At 33.5% G+C, this 18972-nt stretch overlaps 1 protein-coding gene across 7 annotated transcripts in view; it reads right to left on the bottom strand.

Annotated features, from left to right (window-relative positions):
- LRRK2 (leucine rich repeat kinase 2) overlaps window positions 1–18972 on the bottom strand; it is a 152124-nt gene that overhangs the window by 50550 nt on the left and 82602 nt on the right. For all 7 annotated transcript variants that reach the window (XM_032248335.1, XM_032248338.1, XM_032248336.1 and 4 more), the window contains 9 exons: window positions 17486–17579; window positions 16333–16519; window positions 14508–14689; window positions 12160–12389; window positions 11629–11756; window positions 10614–10832; window positions 6843–7044; window positions 5717–5805; window positions 524–711 (listed from right to left, as the gene is read on the bottom strand). In XM_032248335.1, the coding sequence (XP_032104226.1) occupies window positions 524–711; window positions 5717–5805; window positions 6843–7044; window positions 10614–10832; window positions 11629–11756; window positions 12160–12389; window positions 14508–14689; window positions 16333–16519; window positions 17486–17579 (1519 nt within the window). The remainder of the gene's footprint in view (window positions 1–523; window positions 712–5716; window positions 5806–6842; window positions 7045–10613; window positions 10833–11628; window positions 11757–12159; window positions 12390–14507; window positions 14690–16332; window positions 16520–17485; window positions 17580–18972) is intronic.

The following is an 18972-nucleotide window of genomic DNA, read 5'->3' as shown; positions in this document are numbered from 1 at the left end:
ATCCATCAATCAATGTAATTTGCACATTTCAACATTATATCACTTTATAACATTTGCCAGTAGCTTATAAAACAGTAAGAAAAATTTCTATAGTATAGGCTAGAACTTAGGCATTCATCGTGATGCCATAAATGCTTTTAACATTCTGTTGAAAACTCACTATCTTCTCAAAACTTGCTTAATAAACTCTCTCAGTATTGTTTAAGAACACACACACACACACACACACACACACACACACACACACATTAATCTCCAATATTTACCTTTCTTAAATAATTTAAACAGTGATAAGCCAACCAGTAACTATATACAAAAAATTAGTGATTTACTGTATCTTTAAAGTGTCAGATGCAATGTTTTCTTTAAAAATAAATGATATACATCAGTAGGAAGTTTAGACTAGAAGTAAAATACATTTATTTGTTTGTTTAATACATTTATTATAGACTGAAGTTACTTTGACAATTAAAAGAATAGATACTGAATTTCCACATAGCAATTGTTTTAAGACGTGCTTTACCTGCTTGGAACCAGCAAATATTCTTCTCCTATTGGCAAAGCAATCTGGAATTTTTCCAGGAGCTTAAAATACTGTGACATGTAGTTCTTTGGAAATCTTCTTTTCTTTGAAAGAAATTTTTCCACATCTCTACGTGAAATAATTCCCTTAGGGTGTTTTGGACAACCTTCCACTTTCACTGTCAAAATCTGAAAGATTTGAATAATAAATAATCACTAGAATTTATTTTCTGAAATGTTGCAAATTTAAAGCATTTTATCTGTCTTTGCCCCATGAAAGTAGTCAGAAAGATTTTAATGTTTTCAAGTGCAACACAGTATCTAATTTCACTAGCAACCCTGTGGCCTAGAAGCCCAGAGGGGCATTCCCTCTTTAAAAAAAAGTGTAACAAATAAAAAAAAAGGAAAGAAACAAAAAATTAAATTAAGGCGCTAATTCAGATCAGAAATTATTAAACTTCTCTGAAACCAATGGACATCAATATTTTCCTAGCTCCAATGAAAAGATCAATCCAGTACCTCACATCTGTTTTGCAGTCTCATCAATAATATATTCCCAGGAAAATTACCCTCCAGGCAGTTATCAAACAGGTTAGAAATAGAAATATTACTTTATATTTATATACTAGGAGAGGGTTTCCATGAAAAGGAAGACAGACTGTGGAGTAGAGTTTCATGATTCTCAAAGTAACTACCACATTCTGATGGATTCTACTTGCATTGTCTAGGTCAGAGGCCAAGAATCTGCTTTTTTAGCAAGCAACCCTGACGATTCTAACACAGAGATCATATTTTGAGTTTTGATCATTGTCATGGCAGTTAAAAATCAGTCAGAACCGGCCGGGCGCGGTGGCTCACGCCTGTAATCCCAGCACTTTGGGAGGCCGAGGCGGGTGGATCACGAGGTCAAGAGATCGAGACCATCCTGGTCAACATGGTGAAACCCTGTCTCTACTAAAACTACAAAAAATTAGCTGGGCATGGTGGCGCGTGCCTGTAATCCCAGCTACTCAGGAGGCTGAGGCAGGAGAATTGCCTGAACCCAGGAGGCGGAGGTTGCGGTGAGCCGAGATTGCGCCATTGCACTCCAGCCTGGGTAACAAGAGCAAAACTCCGTCTCAAAAAAAAAAAAAAAAAAAAATCAGTCAGAACCGAGATTCAAATCCGGCCTCTACTACTAGCTATGTATTCTGGGGAAAGGTATTTGCTTTCTTTAATGCACAGTGTTTCTTCTCTGTAAAATGAAATAGTAAAAGTGATTCTCCTAGATTGCCCTGAGATTTAAATAACACATGTAAAGCATGCAAAATACATTCGACAAATTTTAGCATATTTATCTATATATTCCAACTTATTTTACTTCGTCAAGTTCACTTTAAAAAGAGGTTTGTAGTTTATTTTCTTTGGCCAATCTATAATGTTTAAGGAATACTTAAACAGAAGCAAACATTATTTATGCTATCATGCAGTTGAGTGAAATACCAGGTTATAAAGTCCTTAGGCCCAAGGACTTGTCTTACCCATCTCTGTATTTCTGTATTGTATGTACAATGTTTATTGAATCAATGAATGCATGATTGACTGAACATATTGGTATTTAATGACAGTGTGCAATGGTCCTATAAATAACAAAAACTCTCATTTAAGACTTCTCCCATATTGTGTACGTTATAAAAATCTCAGATTGCTCTTACAGTTTAGGTGGTGAAGAGAATTGGTTGCCGTTTTAGCATTTTTTAAGTTCTAAGACCTTTTTTGACAATTCAACTCCAACCAACTTTATATTTTCTTTGTAGCACTCTGTACAACTCAACCTATTATATGTTTATTTATTAGTTCTCTTCTCTCATTTGAATGTCAGCCCTATGAGTGTATATACTCATAGGCCCTGGAGTAAAATTACTTGGTTTGAAATTCTAACTGTACCTCTTCCTGAAAGTGTATCTTTAGATAAATTATTCAACCTTTCTGTCAATCAATTTCTTCATCTGTATCATAGGGGATAATAAAGTACCATTTGGAAAGGTTGCTGTGAGTATTACATGAGATAATCTTTGAAAAGCACATAGTGAACTCATGTATGTTAGCCATCAGGTTATTCTCATTTATTTTACTTAGATACACTTATTTTTTAAAGAGTTTGTGCTTGATTTTCCTAGTAGATCTATAGCATGCTACCACTATTTGTAGTAGATAGTTTCCAAAGATGAACACATCATTTCTATCCCTATACATAGGTGCTATTCATACGGAGTATATTTTCCTTCCCCTTCAATCTGAGCTAGGCTTGTGGTTGCCCTTGTTACTAGAATGTGGCAGAATTAATATTTTTGCCAGTCCTGGGCCTAGCCTTTAAGAGGACTGAAAAATTGTGCTTCATTTATCTTGGTAACCAGCCACCATGAAAGATGTCCAATTACCCTGTGATCACCATGCCATGAGGAAGCCCAACCTAGCCATATGATAGGCCACATGGAGAAGCACCAATACTCCAAAAAGGTGCAGGTAGCTTTCTTGCACTTTCCAGCTCAGTTCAGTGAATGAAGCCTAGTGAATGACACTTGCCAATACCATGTGGAGCAGAGCCACGCAGCTGAGCCCAGTCAAGCCACAGAAAAATCAGAAATAATAAATTGTTATCATTTTAAGCCTCAGGTTTTGAGGGGGCTTATTAAATAAGAATAAAATCTGTAACATTATCTTGACTTTATCGTCTTTAAAAGACCTCCTAATAACATTCTTTCAAACTAATAACCTGTATAGCTAACTGATGCTTTATTCAAGGAAAGATAATTTTCTAGGTTTCTTTGTATTTCTCCCATGTATTTTTATCAGGATTAAATTGTCATGTAAGCTTTTTAATGTTCCACTTGATTAATTCAATAGGTCTCTTTCATATCTCTTTTATTATACAGTTAAATGAGTTTTGTAAACTTTTGCATGCATTAACGGAACCTTTTAAAAATAAGTTTAGTGACCTAACAGCTTAATTTAACATAGGGAGTGGGTGGGCTCATTAGAGCTTCTGCTCCATGAAATTATTCCTGCCCTTGCCTTGATTCATGAAGGTAAATACTCCTATTTATTTTTGCTAATAGCTGTCAGACAAGTTGCTCTTGGTTTCACTTGATTATTTAGAGCTTTCATTTCCTTTAAACCTTAGTGAGAAAATGACACTATATTTCAGTTTATTGGCATTAATAAAAATGATGGTACTTCTTTTTAACTTAAGAAATTTAAATTATCATTTTACTGACATTTTAAATCTGTCTTTTAAAGTAACTTTGAGTGGCTCAAATTAACTTAATTTTTACTTAAATTATCATATTTATATTATAACTATGCTAATGAGAAGAACTTTCATGGAGTTTCAACTTAATTACTCCACAGAATCATCATAAATTTTATTGCAGTCATAGTAAAATCTGCATTTATTTTTAAAAGGGGGATTCTGATGCAAACTTCTTCCTTATTCTACTGTACACGATATGCTCACCCTAATGTTCACATGTTTGTTACTTCAAATGTTCCATAGTGACATGGAAACACATCACTTTTGGGAGCAACTTTAGCTTTTCCTTGACTATATGGAGTTGGGTTACTTCCTGATAGCTATTGTGTACCAGCCAGGACAACAAAATTGCTGGATATATTTAAAACTTCCTTTGCTATACGGGATGCAGCTACCTACGCATCTTTTTTATTTGTCCCCATACATGACATACTTTCCAAAACTACATGAGTACTTCTCTATAGTTCTGACATTTTTAAAAATAACATTCCTTAAATTGCCAAACAGATCCAATATAAAATTAGCTAACATTTGCCGCTTACTTACACTAAACTAGGGAGGTAATATAGAAGACAACTGTCATTTTCCTTATTTTAAAAAAAAAGTAAACAAAGCCTTAACAAGTTAAGAAATTTCACAAAGCTAATAAGTAATTACAGGAGACTGAAACCCAGGTCAAGCTGACACTTGAGCAAGTGCTCTGGGTCACACTACTGTCTCCATTATCGTTTAAAAACAGAGTGAAACCACACTATCCATGAAATATGTGCAGAAGGCTGAAAATCTAATTTAAAAATACCTACCAAAATAGTAATAACTGACACACTGCAAATTATTGCTGATTGCAATGTTTCAATATGCTCTCGAGTTCCATGGTATAGGACTTAGCCTCAACTGAGTTCTCTCTTCATAATAGCTTCCTTTGCTCCTTAGATGGAATTTAGGAACAATTATTCAAGATTGTCTGAGTGAATTTAATTACCTTTACGGTTTAATTGGAAGAGATATTTCTAATTTAAAAATATATAATAATTTTAGGGACTTGGCCAGCCACAGGCAAAAGTATAAATTATATTCAAAAACAAAACAGTAGCTTAATGTTTTTCAACTAGGGTAATTTTTCACACTCCCCAAGCCATATTTAGCAATGTCTGAGTATGTTTTTGCTTGTCACAGCTACAAGATACTATTTACATCTAGAATATAAAGGCCAAAAATGCTCCTAACATCTTACAATGTGCAACAAGAATTATCTGGCCCAAAATGTCATCATGCAGGGATTGAAACACTCTGAGGTAGTATGTTTAGCTCAAATGATCTTTTATGTCAAAGCTATAGAGATGGATTATTATAAGTAATTAAACTCATTGGTAATGTATTACCATTTGGAAAAAAAAATCATTTTCCATGTGAAATGTAAGAAAAAAATAGCTATAACCAATGCCATCTAAAGTTTTCAAAATCATAAGCATTTAAAGCTCAGATCATTTCACTTAAGTCAAACCCCCCCCCATGTTATCTAGATAGAGGTTTCACAGGCCCAGTAACCCAATTTTCTTATATGTGTTTACCCCAAGGATTTCCACAAAGCCTTCATTCAACTGAATAATTCAATAACCAAACCAATGATATCATCAGGATCGAGAAAAGCAGCATGGGGCAGAGTAGTACAAACATCTGTATGTGACTTGAAAACAAAGTCATGGAAGTGAACTTGAGACATCTTTCCTTCTTCCATGAAGCTCTTCAAGTAGTCTTCTATGTGAAGTGTTCTATAGTTTTCTAAATTCCCAAAAGTTTCTACCTTAATTAAACTCAAATTCTAAAATGCTCAATGCTCTGGGCACCATCTGTTTTATGCTTAGACCATAACCCCTGTGCCACAAAAATAAAAACACCAACCTGTGCCATGATTTTACAAAGCCACTTGGGTTCCACGAAATACAAGTCACTTAACTGCAGTGCTGGGTCTTGAAAATGAAGAAGGACTCCTGTAGTAAAAATTCATCAAACAGTGAAACATAGAATCTAGAACAAATATCAAGAGGCTTTAGAAAGAATTTAGTCCAATTTCCTCATCTTACAGGTGAAGAAATTTCAGTATAGTTAGTGGCAGAGCTGGGACTAGAAGCTGTGCATCCTATGGTCTAAAGTCCCAATATTATAACGGAGCATTTTTGAACTACATAAAATGATCAGAAGTAAGCATATTTGAGACACTGATATGCATTACAGAGCATATTTCACACATAAATAGAAATTCATAATTTTGTGTTTAGCTTGCTGAATAGACACTATGAAGACATGTCTTATTTTCAAATACAGATAAGAAACACAGCATATCTCAGAATATCTTAAGAAGGATGGGGAAAAGGAACAGATCATAATCCACAGGAACCTATTTTGTTAGACAACAGAATCTAGGGATCAAAAGAAGCTTCCAAGTCACTTCCTCAACTACTACCAAGCAACTCACATATTTCTAGCAAGCTAATATGATCAAGTACACAATTAGCAATGAAGTTGGTTTGATAATTTTTACTTTTGAGATCAATATTTGATGCAACAGAGCTAGATCTACCACTCAGCAGCTTGCATCATCTCAGGGAACCATTGATTCTCCAAGCATCCCACTTAAACCATTCCAACAATAATTCCCCTTTGCAATATAAAAATAACTCTCACATGCACTAAACTCATTTGACATTATGACAGATATGGCTGTGCACACGGTTCCACAGCTCCTGAATGGTAAAGGCAAGTTCTAGAACCCAAATGTTTTAACTTCCACTCAGAAACTCTTTCCACTACTTTACTCCTAGATAATTTCTAAATTTGTTTTCTTATGACATGATACATAATTCGACATTCACACACATGATGATCTTCCAAAAAGAAAAAAAGCAGTGGCCTATTAAAGAATTTTATGGATATTATCTCAACTTTGAATGTAAATGTTATTCAAGATTCAGAAACATTTTTATAAATTATTACAGCTGAGCTTTGAAAAAAAAAGAAACACACAAACCTGATTCATTTAGAAAGTGAACTGCATGAGGAAGTTCATTTTCATCTAACTGCAGCTGATTTTCTTTCACAAGTTGTAATAATCGTTTCTGGTCAATTACAGGAAATTCAATTGGCACATTTTTACGCTCTGATAAAATGATTTTCTCAAGTTCTACATAGCAATCTGGGATCAGCTGTCCAACAACAGGCTGATCTCGGATCTGTGAAATTACAAATGACAAACTGTAAAAATCTATTTTATTTGTGTATTTGTCAAATGGTTGGCAAATTCAGTGCTAATAGTTTTTACAGAAACAGATACATTATTCAGAAGTACATTTTTAAATAAAATCAAAATATAATGAAAAGCTATTTAGATTGTAAGAAATAAATACAATGAAATTAAAATAAGAAAACTGCTGATCCAGAGGCAAATTTGAAAATATCAAATAAAACAGCATGAAATATTTACCTTGCTATCCAGAAACTCCACAGCAAAAAAAAAGATAAATCACTAAGCATAAGAAATATTTTTTATTTTCTAAGACATTAAACTTAATGGGAAATAGACAAGATAGCATAAGATATTAGTACAAATTACAAGAGCTTTCGGACATTATTTTAAATAATCAAGGTAAAACATTAAATTTTGTGCTTGTTATTTGTAAAATGTTATATTGGTGAGACGTATTTATCAACAGTGAAACCTGGAGACATAAAATCGTACTCAAGCTATGTTTTTCATGGAAACTTTAACTTGGGAAAACAAGAAATCATATAAACACCAGTGATTCTGACAGGAGAGGATGATCATTCTAATCACTGCCTACAAAATAAGACATATACAAAATAGGATTTTTTAAAGAATGGCCTTAAAAAGATAGTTTCTACAATAAAAGTAATTTCCAAACATTTTTAAAAATATAATTTTAAATAGAAATGCAACTCTTAACAATAGTATCCAGAATGCCTGTAAGAACCACCAGATGGCAAACTCTCCCTATTTCTGAACCTATGAAAATTACATACTCTTTTTACCTGAAAATACCCATCTGAATTTCTGCTTAAATTCTTACACTTATTACAAATAGAAACTGAGCACACACAAACAAAAATGTACTTGCGCTTTTTCTACTTGTGACTAAAACTTTAAGGAGGCAGCCATAACCACTACTTCCATATTTACCTGCAAATGGTTACTCAAGAGACTGTTTTCATGCATCTCTTGATCCAGAGAATTAGTGATAATTTCACTAACCTTCACTTTTCATGTTCCCTCTCTTCATCATTCATAAATTAAGATGAAACAGAACTTCAGATTGAGGTTTATGTTTTAATCCAAAAGGGAATCTCCATATAAAAGTAAATAAGGGTTCTCAAAGAAAATAAATCAAGTAGAAACAGGATGAGTTTTACAGGACTAGGTCTCAAGGCCTACAGAGATGCCTGCTCTGCTAATGCGCTGGATGAGATTAAAAGGAGTATTGTCGGCATTGAACCCTGTTTTGTCCTGCTTCTCCTTTCAGCGTGATTATCAGTTCACTGATAGGCTGGGCCAAAAAATAAAACTTAAAGTGTCTGCACAGACAGATGTTAATGAGGTTGAGACAGGGAAAGATTAGAGAAGAGCTAAGATCAAAGGAAAAGATGAAAAATAAATGAGAGGACAAAAAAAATGATCTCTAATAGATTAAAACTGCTATTTGAATTCAGGTTGAAGCACCTTAGGGAAGAAAGAATTTTCACATTATGGCAGGCTCATAGGTCCTTGGTCATCTGAAAGAGTCACTCTTCTCCAAAGCAATCAAATGAGTTTTCAACCCATTATGCCAGAACGCTGCATCCATCAGCAATATATACTTTACTTTAAATAATACTGGTATTTCTCAAAGCATTTGTTTTAGTTTCTTATAAAAAGTTGTCTTCGGTCGGGCACAGTGGCTCACGCCTGTAATCCCAGTACTTTGGGAGGCCGAGGTGGGTGGATCACGAGGTCAAGAGATCGAGACCATCCTGGTCAACATGGTGAAACCCCGTCTCTACTGAAAATACAAAAAATCAGCTGGGCATGGTGGCGCATGCTTGTAATCCCAGCTACTCAGGAGGCTGAGGCAGGAGAATTGCCTGAACCCAGGACGCGGAGGTTGCGGTGAGCCGAGATTGCGCCATTGCACTCCAGCCTGGGTAACAAGAGTGAAACTCCGTATCAAAAAAAAAAAAAAAAAAAAAAAAGTTGTCTTCAAAGTTGACTGATAAGTGCCAAAAGAAAAACTGGTCTGATTTATTGATAATGATATCTATTAGACAAAAGCAGTATTAATATAGCCTAAAGTACCATCTTATCTGTGACTTTGCTTCAACTAAATTCAGGCCTTTTCAAAACAAACTCATTCTCCAACAAGTCTTTTTAAAGATCTGATACATTCCCTGACAGCAATGACAAAAAGAAAAACTATCAAACTATTCTCAGTAACAACAAAGTTTCTGAAGTATGGATATAGTTTCAGGGAAAAAGAAACCTGGATTAAGAGATTAACTGGAATAATACATTTTGTATATTTGTTTTTCTTTAAGTCATATTACTTTCTAACTGCATGTTCCACAAGAGAATAGGCAAATCTACAAATAAATAGTATGTCATTTTTACATGACACTAACATCTATCAATAAAACCTTTTAATAACTGTAATAAATGTGTGTTGAAGGTAACAAACATACAAATTCTCTCCCTGGGCACCACAAAACCCATCACTTTCACAAATGGATGATTAGGTTTTGGAGAGAAGTACACATAATCTATATAAATGTAACAGAACTAAGCTAACTGGCCAACATGGAGTTATAACCAAGGTGACCCTATAATTTATCATCCAAATTGGAATGCTTTTGAGAATATAATGGGACACTATTAATAATTATGCTGGGATTGCCTGGGCCAAATAGGTCTCTACTTATCAGCCAGGATCTAATCATTAGTGCTAATGAGGTAAGCCAGGAGAAACTAAGTGAAATTCATCATTATGTTTGCCATATTAAACTATCTAGGGGATTTTTGGTACAGTTTACACCACGCTCCCTGTAGAACCCAGTGAAGATTTCCTTTTCCTGCAAGAATTAAAAAAGAGAGTTCTCTCTGATAACTGATTTATTTATGTTTTATAAATATTTGGCTTACCAGAAGATAACTTTAGAAATGTACAACATAATTCCTAAAATGAAAAGCACAGTTCTGAAAGCCAAGTTAGTGGTTTTGATGACTAAAGGAAACAGCTGCCTCACAATACAGAGGGAAGAAAATTAGGATGAAAATCATAGTGACAAAATACACGGAGTGGCACAAAAGATCAAGATGTCCATAAAACATGAAGTCCAAAAGGAAGGAGCAGATGGAAAAATAACAGTCAAAAAATAAAAGAAGAAAGATGATCCCAAGGCCTCAGCATTCACCTTTACCCTTGTGGTTGAATCACTACTACAGGGAGATAGATGAGAAAGGGCATCAAAAACATTTTCTCAGGTTCTCTCTCAGAAACATTTTCTCAGTAACCCACAAATATTCTCTTAGTTTCTCTCAGGATTCTCTAATTATTTTTTATTCCCATTTCTATGAATTACAAATGAAGTCTGGTATAAAAAATTTAGAAATGGAAAGTCCTTAAAATGCTAACAGCAATGCGGAAAGAAACCCCACAATTTTAAAAGAGTTGCTCACTTCTCAAAACTTCTGGCATTTCTAAGCAGTGGCATGAGAATTAATAAATTACATTTCTCTACCAGCCTACCATGTTACCTTGAAATTAAGGCTCTCGTTTATGATGGTTTTCCGAAGTTTTGCCAAAGCATCAGATTCCTCGGTGGCATTCACAAAGTGGTAATCTCGGATGGCAGGGAACCCTCGCTTATTCAAGAGTTCCTTGGTGATTTTACTTATGCAGGCTTTGCGCTGCTTCTCATCAGAAACATCCGAATGTGTGCCAACGAGAATCACTGGAGAGGAAGAAGCACGAGCCTACAGGGAAGGACACAAAACGCTCTTGTGTTTGCTTTAAAATTGGGCCTGCTTACATTCCTGTTGATATTTGCTTTCCGTGACATTCACTTGAGTGGTAAAGAGAAACTAACAGACTTCAGAAGAAGAAAAGAACAATTGCCCTTTTTTCCTTAAAGCTAAGAAAAAAATATAACCTTAAGACATTTTAAAAAGTCATTTTGAGGGCCTTCTTAATCCAATTCTTATTCCTTTTATGTGGCCTATGTAATAGTAGTAGCATAGTTTTCCTTTCTCATTTTTGTGCCTTAAAATGAGTTATTCGCTAAGCACCTCCTAAACAAAATAAGCATTTCATAAACCCACAAATTATATCAAATTAATGTCATACAGTTTATATTTTCTCTTCCTAATCTTCGAATTTAATCTTCTAAATTCATTTTAAAGTCATTCAATTTAGAGTCTATAATGGAAGAAGAAAAGCCACTGGAGCAAATATTACTGCCCCATCTACACTAAAAGTACAAAAATTAGCTGTGTATGGTGGCAGGACCTGTAATCCTAGCTACTCAGGAGACTAAGGCAGGAGAACCACTTAAACCCAGGAGACAGAGGTTGCAGTGAGCCAAGATCAAGCCACTGCACTCCAGCCTGGGCCACAGAGAGATCTGTCTTAAAAACAAAAACAAAAAGAAAGTATTTAAAGAAATTGAAGCAATTTTTTGCCCAAAATAATTTACTTTACACACAGAAACAGGCGCGCGCACACACACACACTTGAATTATTTTCTATTTTCAAATGATAAAAACAAATCACCTTTATATTAAAGAGCCAAGGCTTCATGGCATCAACTTCAGCCTGTCCTTTGCTGAGGTCATAGACAGCAAGATACAACGCTCGCTGGGTCATAAAATGCGGATGAGTACTATAGAATTCCTCACGACCTAAATAAAGATTAGAGACGGATTTTTTAAATCTTTCAAACAACAAGCAAGAATCCTTTAAAAAAATAATCTGGGGGAATAATACTATTTATTATTTACCATACTAAAAAGAGAAAAATAACAGACAATGTTTAGAGAACTATTCTGGGTTTACTAGGGACTGACCATTTTTTAGCAGATGTGTCAGCGACTGATCAGAGCACCTAGCACTGAACTGTTACCAACAGATCCCTCCATATTCTTCTCCATTCTGGGGGTAGGCGTAAAATGAGGAGAAGTGAAGGGCTTTGGAATAATTCCATACAGTCTACCAGCTTTCAGGATATTAGAACAGAAAGCTCAGCTTGTGAATCCCTGTTTATAACAAGTGGTAAAAGTGAATTTTAAAATTCTATAGAAATACCTGCAAAATCCCACACATTTAGAATGAGGTCTCTCTTTCTTTTGCCTCTTATTTGAATAGGCCAGTCTTTCACATCTATGCCAACTGTGGCACTTTGCATTCCAAGATCTGATTTCTTGATTTTCATTAATTGCTGCAATAAAGTGGTTTTACCACTCCCAGTATTTCCCACAATCATAAGTTTCATTCGGTTATAGGGTACAGCCTTTTTTAACCGCTGTTGAAGAAACCTAGTATTTGAAAGATAAAAATAAAATAATAAACTGCTTAAGTACACTTGAGATTTGAGTTGTTTTGCATGTCACACTATTCTAAAATATAGTTTCCAAAAGAGTGCATAGCTCATATAACTAATAATGTACATGCCTTTCAGTGTATTGTTAATGCATATATTTTGCTAGAGATTTTAGTGTAGTTGATAGTGTTTGGTAGAATTGCCAATATAACATGTTACACTATCACCAGAAATAATCAAAAGGCCAAAATATGTTTCCAATACTAATCAGCATACAATATGCAATATATATATACATCTATATATACACACATGTACATACACATGTGTATACATATTTGAATTTCTTTTAATAGTATGAAAAACCTTATAAAGTATAAAATTTCACAAATTCCATATGACATAAAAACAAGGCAGAAATCTGTATACTGTAATAATAAACCTTGATAAGGTCATATTAGTTATATATGTGTCTATATGGTCATATATAGAATATATGATGTATAGATAGATATCACATATGCATATAATAGTATATATGGATAGTGAGGTCATATTACATCATACATAAATAAATATAAACTATTATACTATCAGCAGATGTTAACATGCTTTCATTCCTAATGATGTTAACGTAAAATCTGAACTAAATAGAAGTGTTTAGGTAGCTAAAAAACCACCTTTAAACTAATAGTAGATTTAAAGTGTTATCAAAAATATAATAAATATAGAAAGATATATTTTGAAATATGTTAAAGTGTTGCCACAGTTTCAAATTAGAGAAAAGCTAAATCAAAAATGAATTTTACATTGGAGTAGTGACCAGTCCATGCCTATAACTAATAAGAATCTGACCAATATTTCCGATGATATGATCGAAAAGCAACATTACTTTTCTTGACTTTTTATTTCTTAAGACGGCAGCACTATTGAAATATGTCATTCTTCAAAAAGCAAATGATGCCTTCAATTTCTAATCCACTCTAGGTCTTTCTGTCTTTTCTGAAAATCTTAAACATGTTTACAATATTTAGCATATTTAGTTATGTAGCTTTATAATACAGCATAATACACTGAAAGCTAGTTCTGCTAAATGTTTAGTAAGAATTGAACCAATTTTTATATGGCCAAATTTTTCACTTTCAAGAGGGAAAAATAATTGTGTAAAATGAAGGGTAGTCACATTTAGCACAAAAGTTAAAGTATTTCCTTTACAATGAAATGAAGCTCGAGAATTCAGAAAACCAAATCCTTCCTCATAAAAAGATATGAAGTTAAATATAAATTTAAGAGACTTTGGGCAGAAGAGAATGAGTAAGTATAAAACATTGGTAATTAAACAACTATTAATTTTATGCCAGGCACTGTGTTTGGTGCCAAGATTTGAATAGTGAGTGAACACAGCCATGGTCTCTGCCTTGGTGCACATTACAGTCTAGTTGGGAGGTGATGACAGAGCTGAGGTCTGCAATGTTAATACACTAACTGTGGGAAAGGGAGCAAAGGATTTTATGAGAAAATAATAAGATCAATGTGCTGAAAGGGAACAAAAAGTGGGATAAAATCCATTATTAAAGATAGTTAAAGTATTTCAAGTGTAAAGACCAGAAACAGTGATACTTCAGAAGTTTTGGTGGTTTCAGAACCGATCAAGGTGAGTAGATGACTCATCCTAATGGGCAAAATAGAAGTTAGTAATTTCACTTGATGTCAGTAACTATAATGCTTTAAGATGTAAGACGCATATGTTTACTAGTTGCTATATGAAACGCGGTGCGATAAGTTATTACAATGTGCTGTATTTCTTTAGATTGTGTAATTGGTAACAAGAGACCAAATAACAATACGTGTTTTCTTTTAGAGTCTACTCCACTAAAAAGAAAGAGAAGGCAGAAAAGTCACTCTCAACATTACCTGGCTAAGAAGAATGAAAAATCTCTACAGTGGCATCACAGAAACACATTCACTAAATGTGAATGGCATATTAATGTCCAATATTACTACTGATTTTTCCCTAAAGCATAACAATACATGTCCATCAAAGTCACAAAGTGGAAATCTGAAATAAATTTGATAAATTTGATAAAAACAAATAAAAATAAAATTATCTAACCTTATGATGTCTTTGGCTTTACATCCTATGTGTTTAAAATCAAAGTTAAGATGCAGTTCATCCAAAGGAAGGTCCCATATTTTGCTTAATTTCCCCATTTCATTGGGAAAGGATCTTAGTTCCAAGTTGTAACTGACATCCAGAGATGTCAGATTTTCAAGACAGCCAATCTCAGGAGGAATCTTAATGGAATAAAAAAGGGCAAAACCTGTTGGTGGGAAGTAAGAAATGCATTCTGCCAAAAAGTAAGACGATAAGCAACAAGAGAGGCTCACAGATTCCATCAGCAGCTTGCACAACCTTTCAACGGAGTTCTAAAACTTTCCAAAGGCTTGTCAGAAGTTGTCAGTTATGTGTTTAAAAACATAAAAACTTACATCTAAAACCTTACTCCCAAACAATCTACGTCACTCATCTGTAATCTTTAAAAACCCAATCTCCTTTGGTAACATACATCATCTCTTCAAGACATAGAAAGTAAGGAAGTTCTCACTACAAAATGGATTTGGTTATCCAAATCCATTATCTGTGGCTTCATTCTGCTCCTTCAGCAAAGGCAGGAAAACCCAGTCATTACAAACTTGCATGCAACTTAGTGTTCTCAAAGTGCGGGGACATGCTTATAATTTAGGTGGCATACTAATTGGAGTGATTTCTTCTCTGTTCAGATCTTTAAGCAATATATATTATAATAGAAAATGCTCCTTTGCTGACAAAAATTCAGGCAGCAAAATATATCCACAGTTTTTCTGAACCGCACAGTGTCAGACACTTAATTCTTTTGGTTTTTGTAGGCAATATGCTAGAACTTGAAAAAAATATTTTCTAAGACAAACAGAGTATCAATTTCTGATTTATAATAGATGGAATGGAGCAAAACAAAGGAGGTTGATCCACTGGGGTGATACGTAGCATGGTGGAACAATGCAGAAATTTAAAAATGTACCAAAGAAAGGTGAAAAACAAGTAATAAAGTATACAGGCCAGCAACAACTTGAGAAAAATGGAGTATCTGAGAGTCTGTTAACAGATTGGACAGAGATTTAGTGATATGATGACCCACAGCATCATATTAATTTATAATTACATATATTCATATAATCCTTCAAAAATATAGCACAAAAGTAATTTTTTAAGGAAATTAGGCTGTGTTACTAAATCCATTTACCATATGGTAGGCTTACAGCTTAAAAAATGAAAGACTCAAATGATATTGATACTTACAATGCTCATTTTGAATTTATAGTTATTAAATGACATCATTACTATTCCATAGAACACTCTCTATGAGCTAGTACCATAAAGAATACTTTTCATTATACTACCCTGTGTATTAGTAAAGTGTTCAAAGCTGTTTTGCCATAGTTAATTAAGAGTAATTTGAGTTAATCTATAATATGTTAGATGATAACATCACACAGAATTTGAAACGAATATTCTAATAATTTTTACTTAGTTCAAATGTTGAGTAGATATATTTATATCTAGCTGTTTAGCTTTTAGATTAAAAGGTTATGATAAATATAGCATATTGTTTTATTGTTTAGTGGAAGTATTAAGGCTATTACCTTATTTTTTAAAGTAGGTTTTTAAAAATTGCCAGTGTGAGAATGGATATATTAAATCAAGTGACACACCATTGGTAGCTATTTTTATTTTTGAATGGAAATCTGGATTTACAGCCAACAGGAATTTAACAGGAAGCTTCTGGTTTCTTAAAACTGGTATTTAGAATACTAAATATCATTTAAAATGATAATTTGTGATGATGCAAATCATGAAGTATATATTTTAAGTGGCAATAATTTTAAAGGTAACCTCTTACCTCTTTCAGTTTATTGTGAGAAAGATGTAGTTTCTCTACTCTAGACCATAAATATGCTTTTTCACTCAAGTCCAGGATGCTGATCTGATTATGGCTAAACAATAGTTCCCTTAAGTTCAAAGACTTCCAGTGTGCAGGACCTGGTAGATACTGAATATCATTGCTGCTCATATCTAAAGACCGCAAGCTAAAACAATACAATGGAAAGATGCAAACCAAATGAGTATTTCCAAAATACATGAAATCATATCACAAATAATTTTCCCCACAGTGAGAATAAGGTATAACATCAAAACTAGCATTATTGACATATGAGTATGCATGTGAGTTGAAAGTCTTAAATTGAACCACCAGTGTTGAAGAACCAGGACCCTGGGCAAGTTACTTTATCTCTTATAAAGTGGCAATAATAACAATGACTATCTTAGGGGATTATTAGGAAGATTAAAGAGATGAACCACTGTAGAGTTGTTAGGCATATTCTAAACAGTTCGGCATATTCTAAAGCCAAATGAAAGTTCTAGCTATTATAGGTTTGTATCACACTTTCTATGGCTAAATTGTAATTATTATTTGCCTAAATATGTATCTATTTACACATATACTTTTATGAATTTGGTTTATCATGTATGATATAATTAGAATAGCATTTAAGATGGCCACACACTCAAGTTCGAATTAATGCCTGAATTTATAGTTAACCAAAAGGTTCTGGTTTCATGAAATTAACCAAAATACCTCAAAAACCTGGAACTACATAAACTTTCCTAATCTTCACCCAAAATTTCACTCAAACATAACTTAAGCATAATGTCAAAATTAAGGGTGTTTAGGCAACATATCAAGATTCATAAACAAAATTTTAAAAGTTAAAGTGATAACCAGTATAATCTCATTTCATTATACTAATATGTCAATTAATTAAACAATTCTAAGTGTTTTTTACACAATAATCCACTAAATTAATATAAACATTTCAATTTTAAGTCATTAGTTGGGTCTTTTATCTAGTGAAAATTATTCATATGTACAAAAACATTAAGCTGAGTAGGTTCAGGAATCAATTACCCCTATATGACTAAATCGAAATCATGTTTCTAAACGTTCTGTTCCAGCTGATGTGCTTTTAAAATTAACGTAACAATAAACTTACTGTGGAAGATTTAAAATTGCTTCTGGAATACATGTAAATTTGTTCTGAGATAATTTTAGGCTTGTCATGGAAGAAGGCAAGAAAGGTATAGCAGCTAAAAGAAAACAAAAATGAGATCAACATTTTAATCATTCAAGCCAGATGTCCATTAAATTAAAAAATAAGAACTACCAATGGTGTGTTGCATAATTTACTTTCCCTTCTCACACTGATAATTTTTTAAAATCCACTTTTAAAATGAAGGTAATAGCCTTAATACTTCCACTAACCAATAAAACAATATGCTATGCTTATCAGAACCTTTTAATCTGAAAGCCAAACAGCTAGATATAAATTTATCTACCCAACATTTGTACAAAGTAAAAATTATTAGAATGTTCATTTCAAATTATATGTGATACATAGATTAGCTCAAATTACTCTTAAATAACTATAGCAAAACAATTTTCCACACCTTATTAATAAACAGGATAGTATAAGGATAGAAATTTTTTATGGTACTAGCTCAGAAAGAATGTTCTATGGGATAACAATGGGTATTATTTAATAAAATTATTCTTTGATCATATAATCTTAAGAGATTGAGAAATATTAGATAAAATAAATTAAATGTCTGAGTTCTCAATACTCTGGTGGATTTTGTGAATTTTTAAGAAGGAAATGAAATATGAGGTACCTCCAAGAAATAAAATTCTGTGAAACACAATTTGGGAAATAGAAAATCATAAGAGTTCTGTTTTCTCATCTATAAGAGTGCAGCTAGATCAGATGAATGCTGAGATATTTGAGAGATCTACAAATCTATAGTTCTGTGAAAATGGCTTGAGGAATTAGTTCATAGCATTTTCAAGGTTAAAAATATGGGTTACGCTTTATCCAGACAATCTTGAAGGGTCAAAACGTTCCAGAACACTCCTAGAAGCTCTTTCTGAGAAGCAGAAAGATACATTATGCTTCACCTATTGACAAAATAAATGAGCAGAAATGATTCTCCACTTAAGACTTCAGAGTCTTGAGTTTCATATGCTGTATGAAAAAAATCCATAAGATCACAAAACTAAAATTTTAGTTTACATGGACCTGTTTTTTTTTTTTTTTAGATGGAGTTTCACTCTGTTGCCAGGTTGGAGTGCGGTGGCGCAATCTTGGCTCACTGCAACCTCTGACTCCCTGGTTCAAGTGATCCTCCTGCCTCAGCCTCCCATGTAGCTGGAATTACAGGAACACACCACTATGCCCAGCTAATTTTTGTACTTTTAGTAGAGAAAGGGTTTCACTGTTAACATGAAATTATTTTTAATGGTTAGTGGTCCTGCTCAGATATCACCTCCATAGAGCATCTTCTCAAATGTAAGACCCCATTTCTCAAACTATCAAGATTGTGTAGTGCAAAGCAATCACATTTTTGAACTGAGATATTCAAACTTTCATGAGCTAATTAATTGCATGCACTTGTAAACATCATACAAAATCTCACTGCTTCAATT

The sequence above is a fragment of the Sapajus apella genome, unplaced genomic scaffold (genome assembly GCF_009761245.1).
Source record: "Sapajus apella isolate SASKATOON/1434 unplaced genomic scaffold, GSC_monkey_1.0 scaffold66, whole genome shotgun sequence".
In the NCBI taxonomy this organism is placed as follows: domain Eukaryota; kingdom Metazoa; phylum Chordata; class Mammalia; order Primates; family Cebidae; genus Sapajus; species Sapajus apella.
The sequence above is the reverse complement of the archived record's forward strand: the minus strand, read 5'-3'. Positions and strand labels throughout refer to the sequence as shown.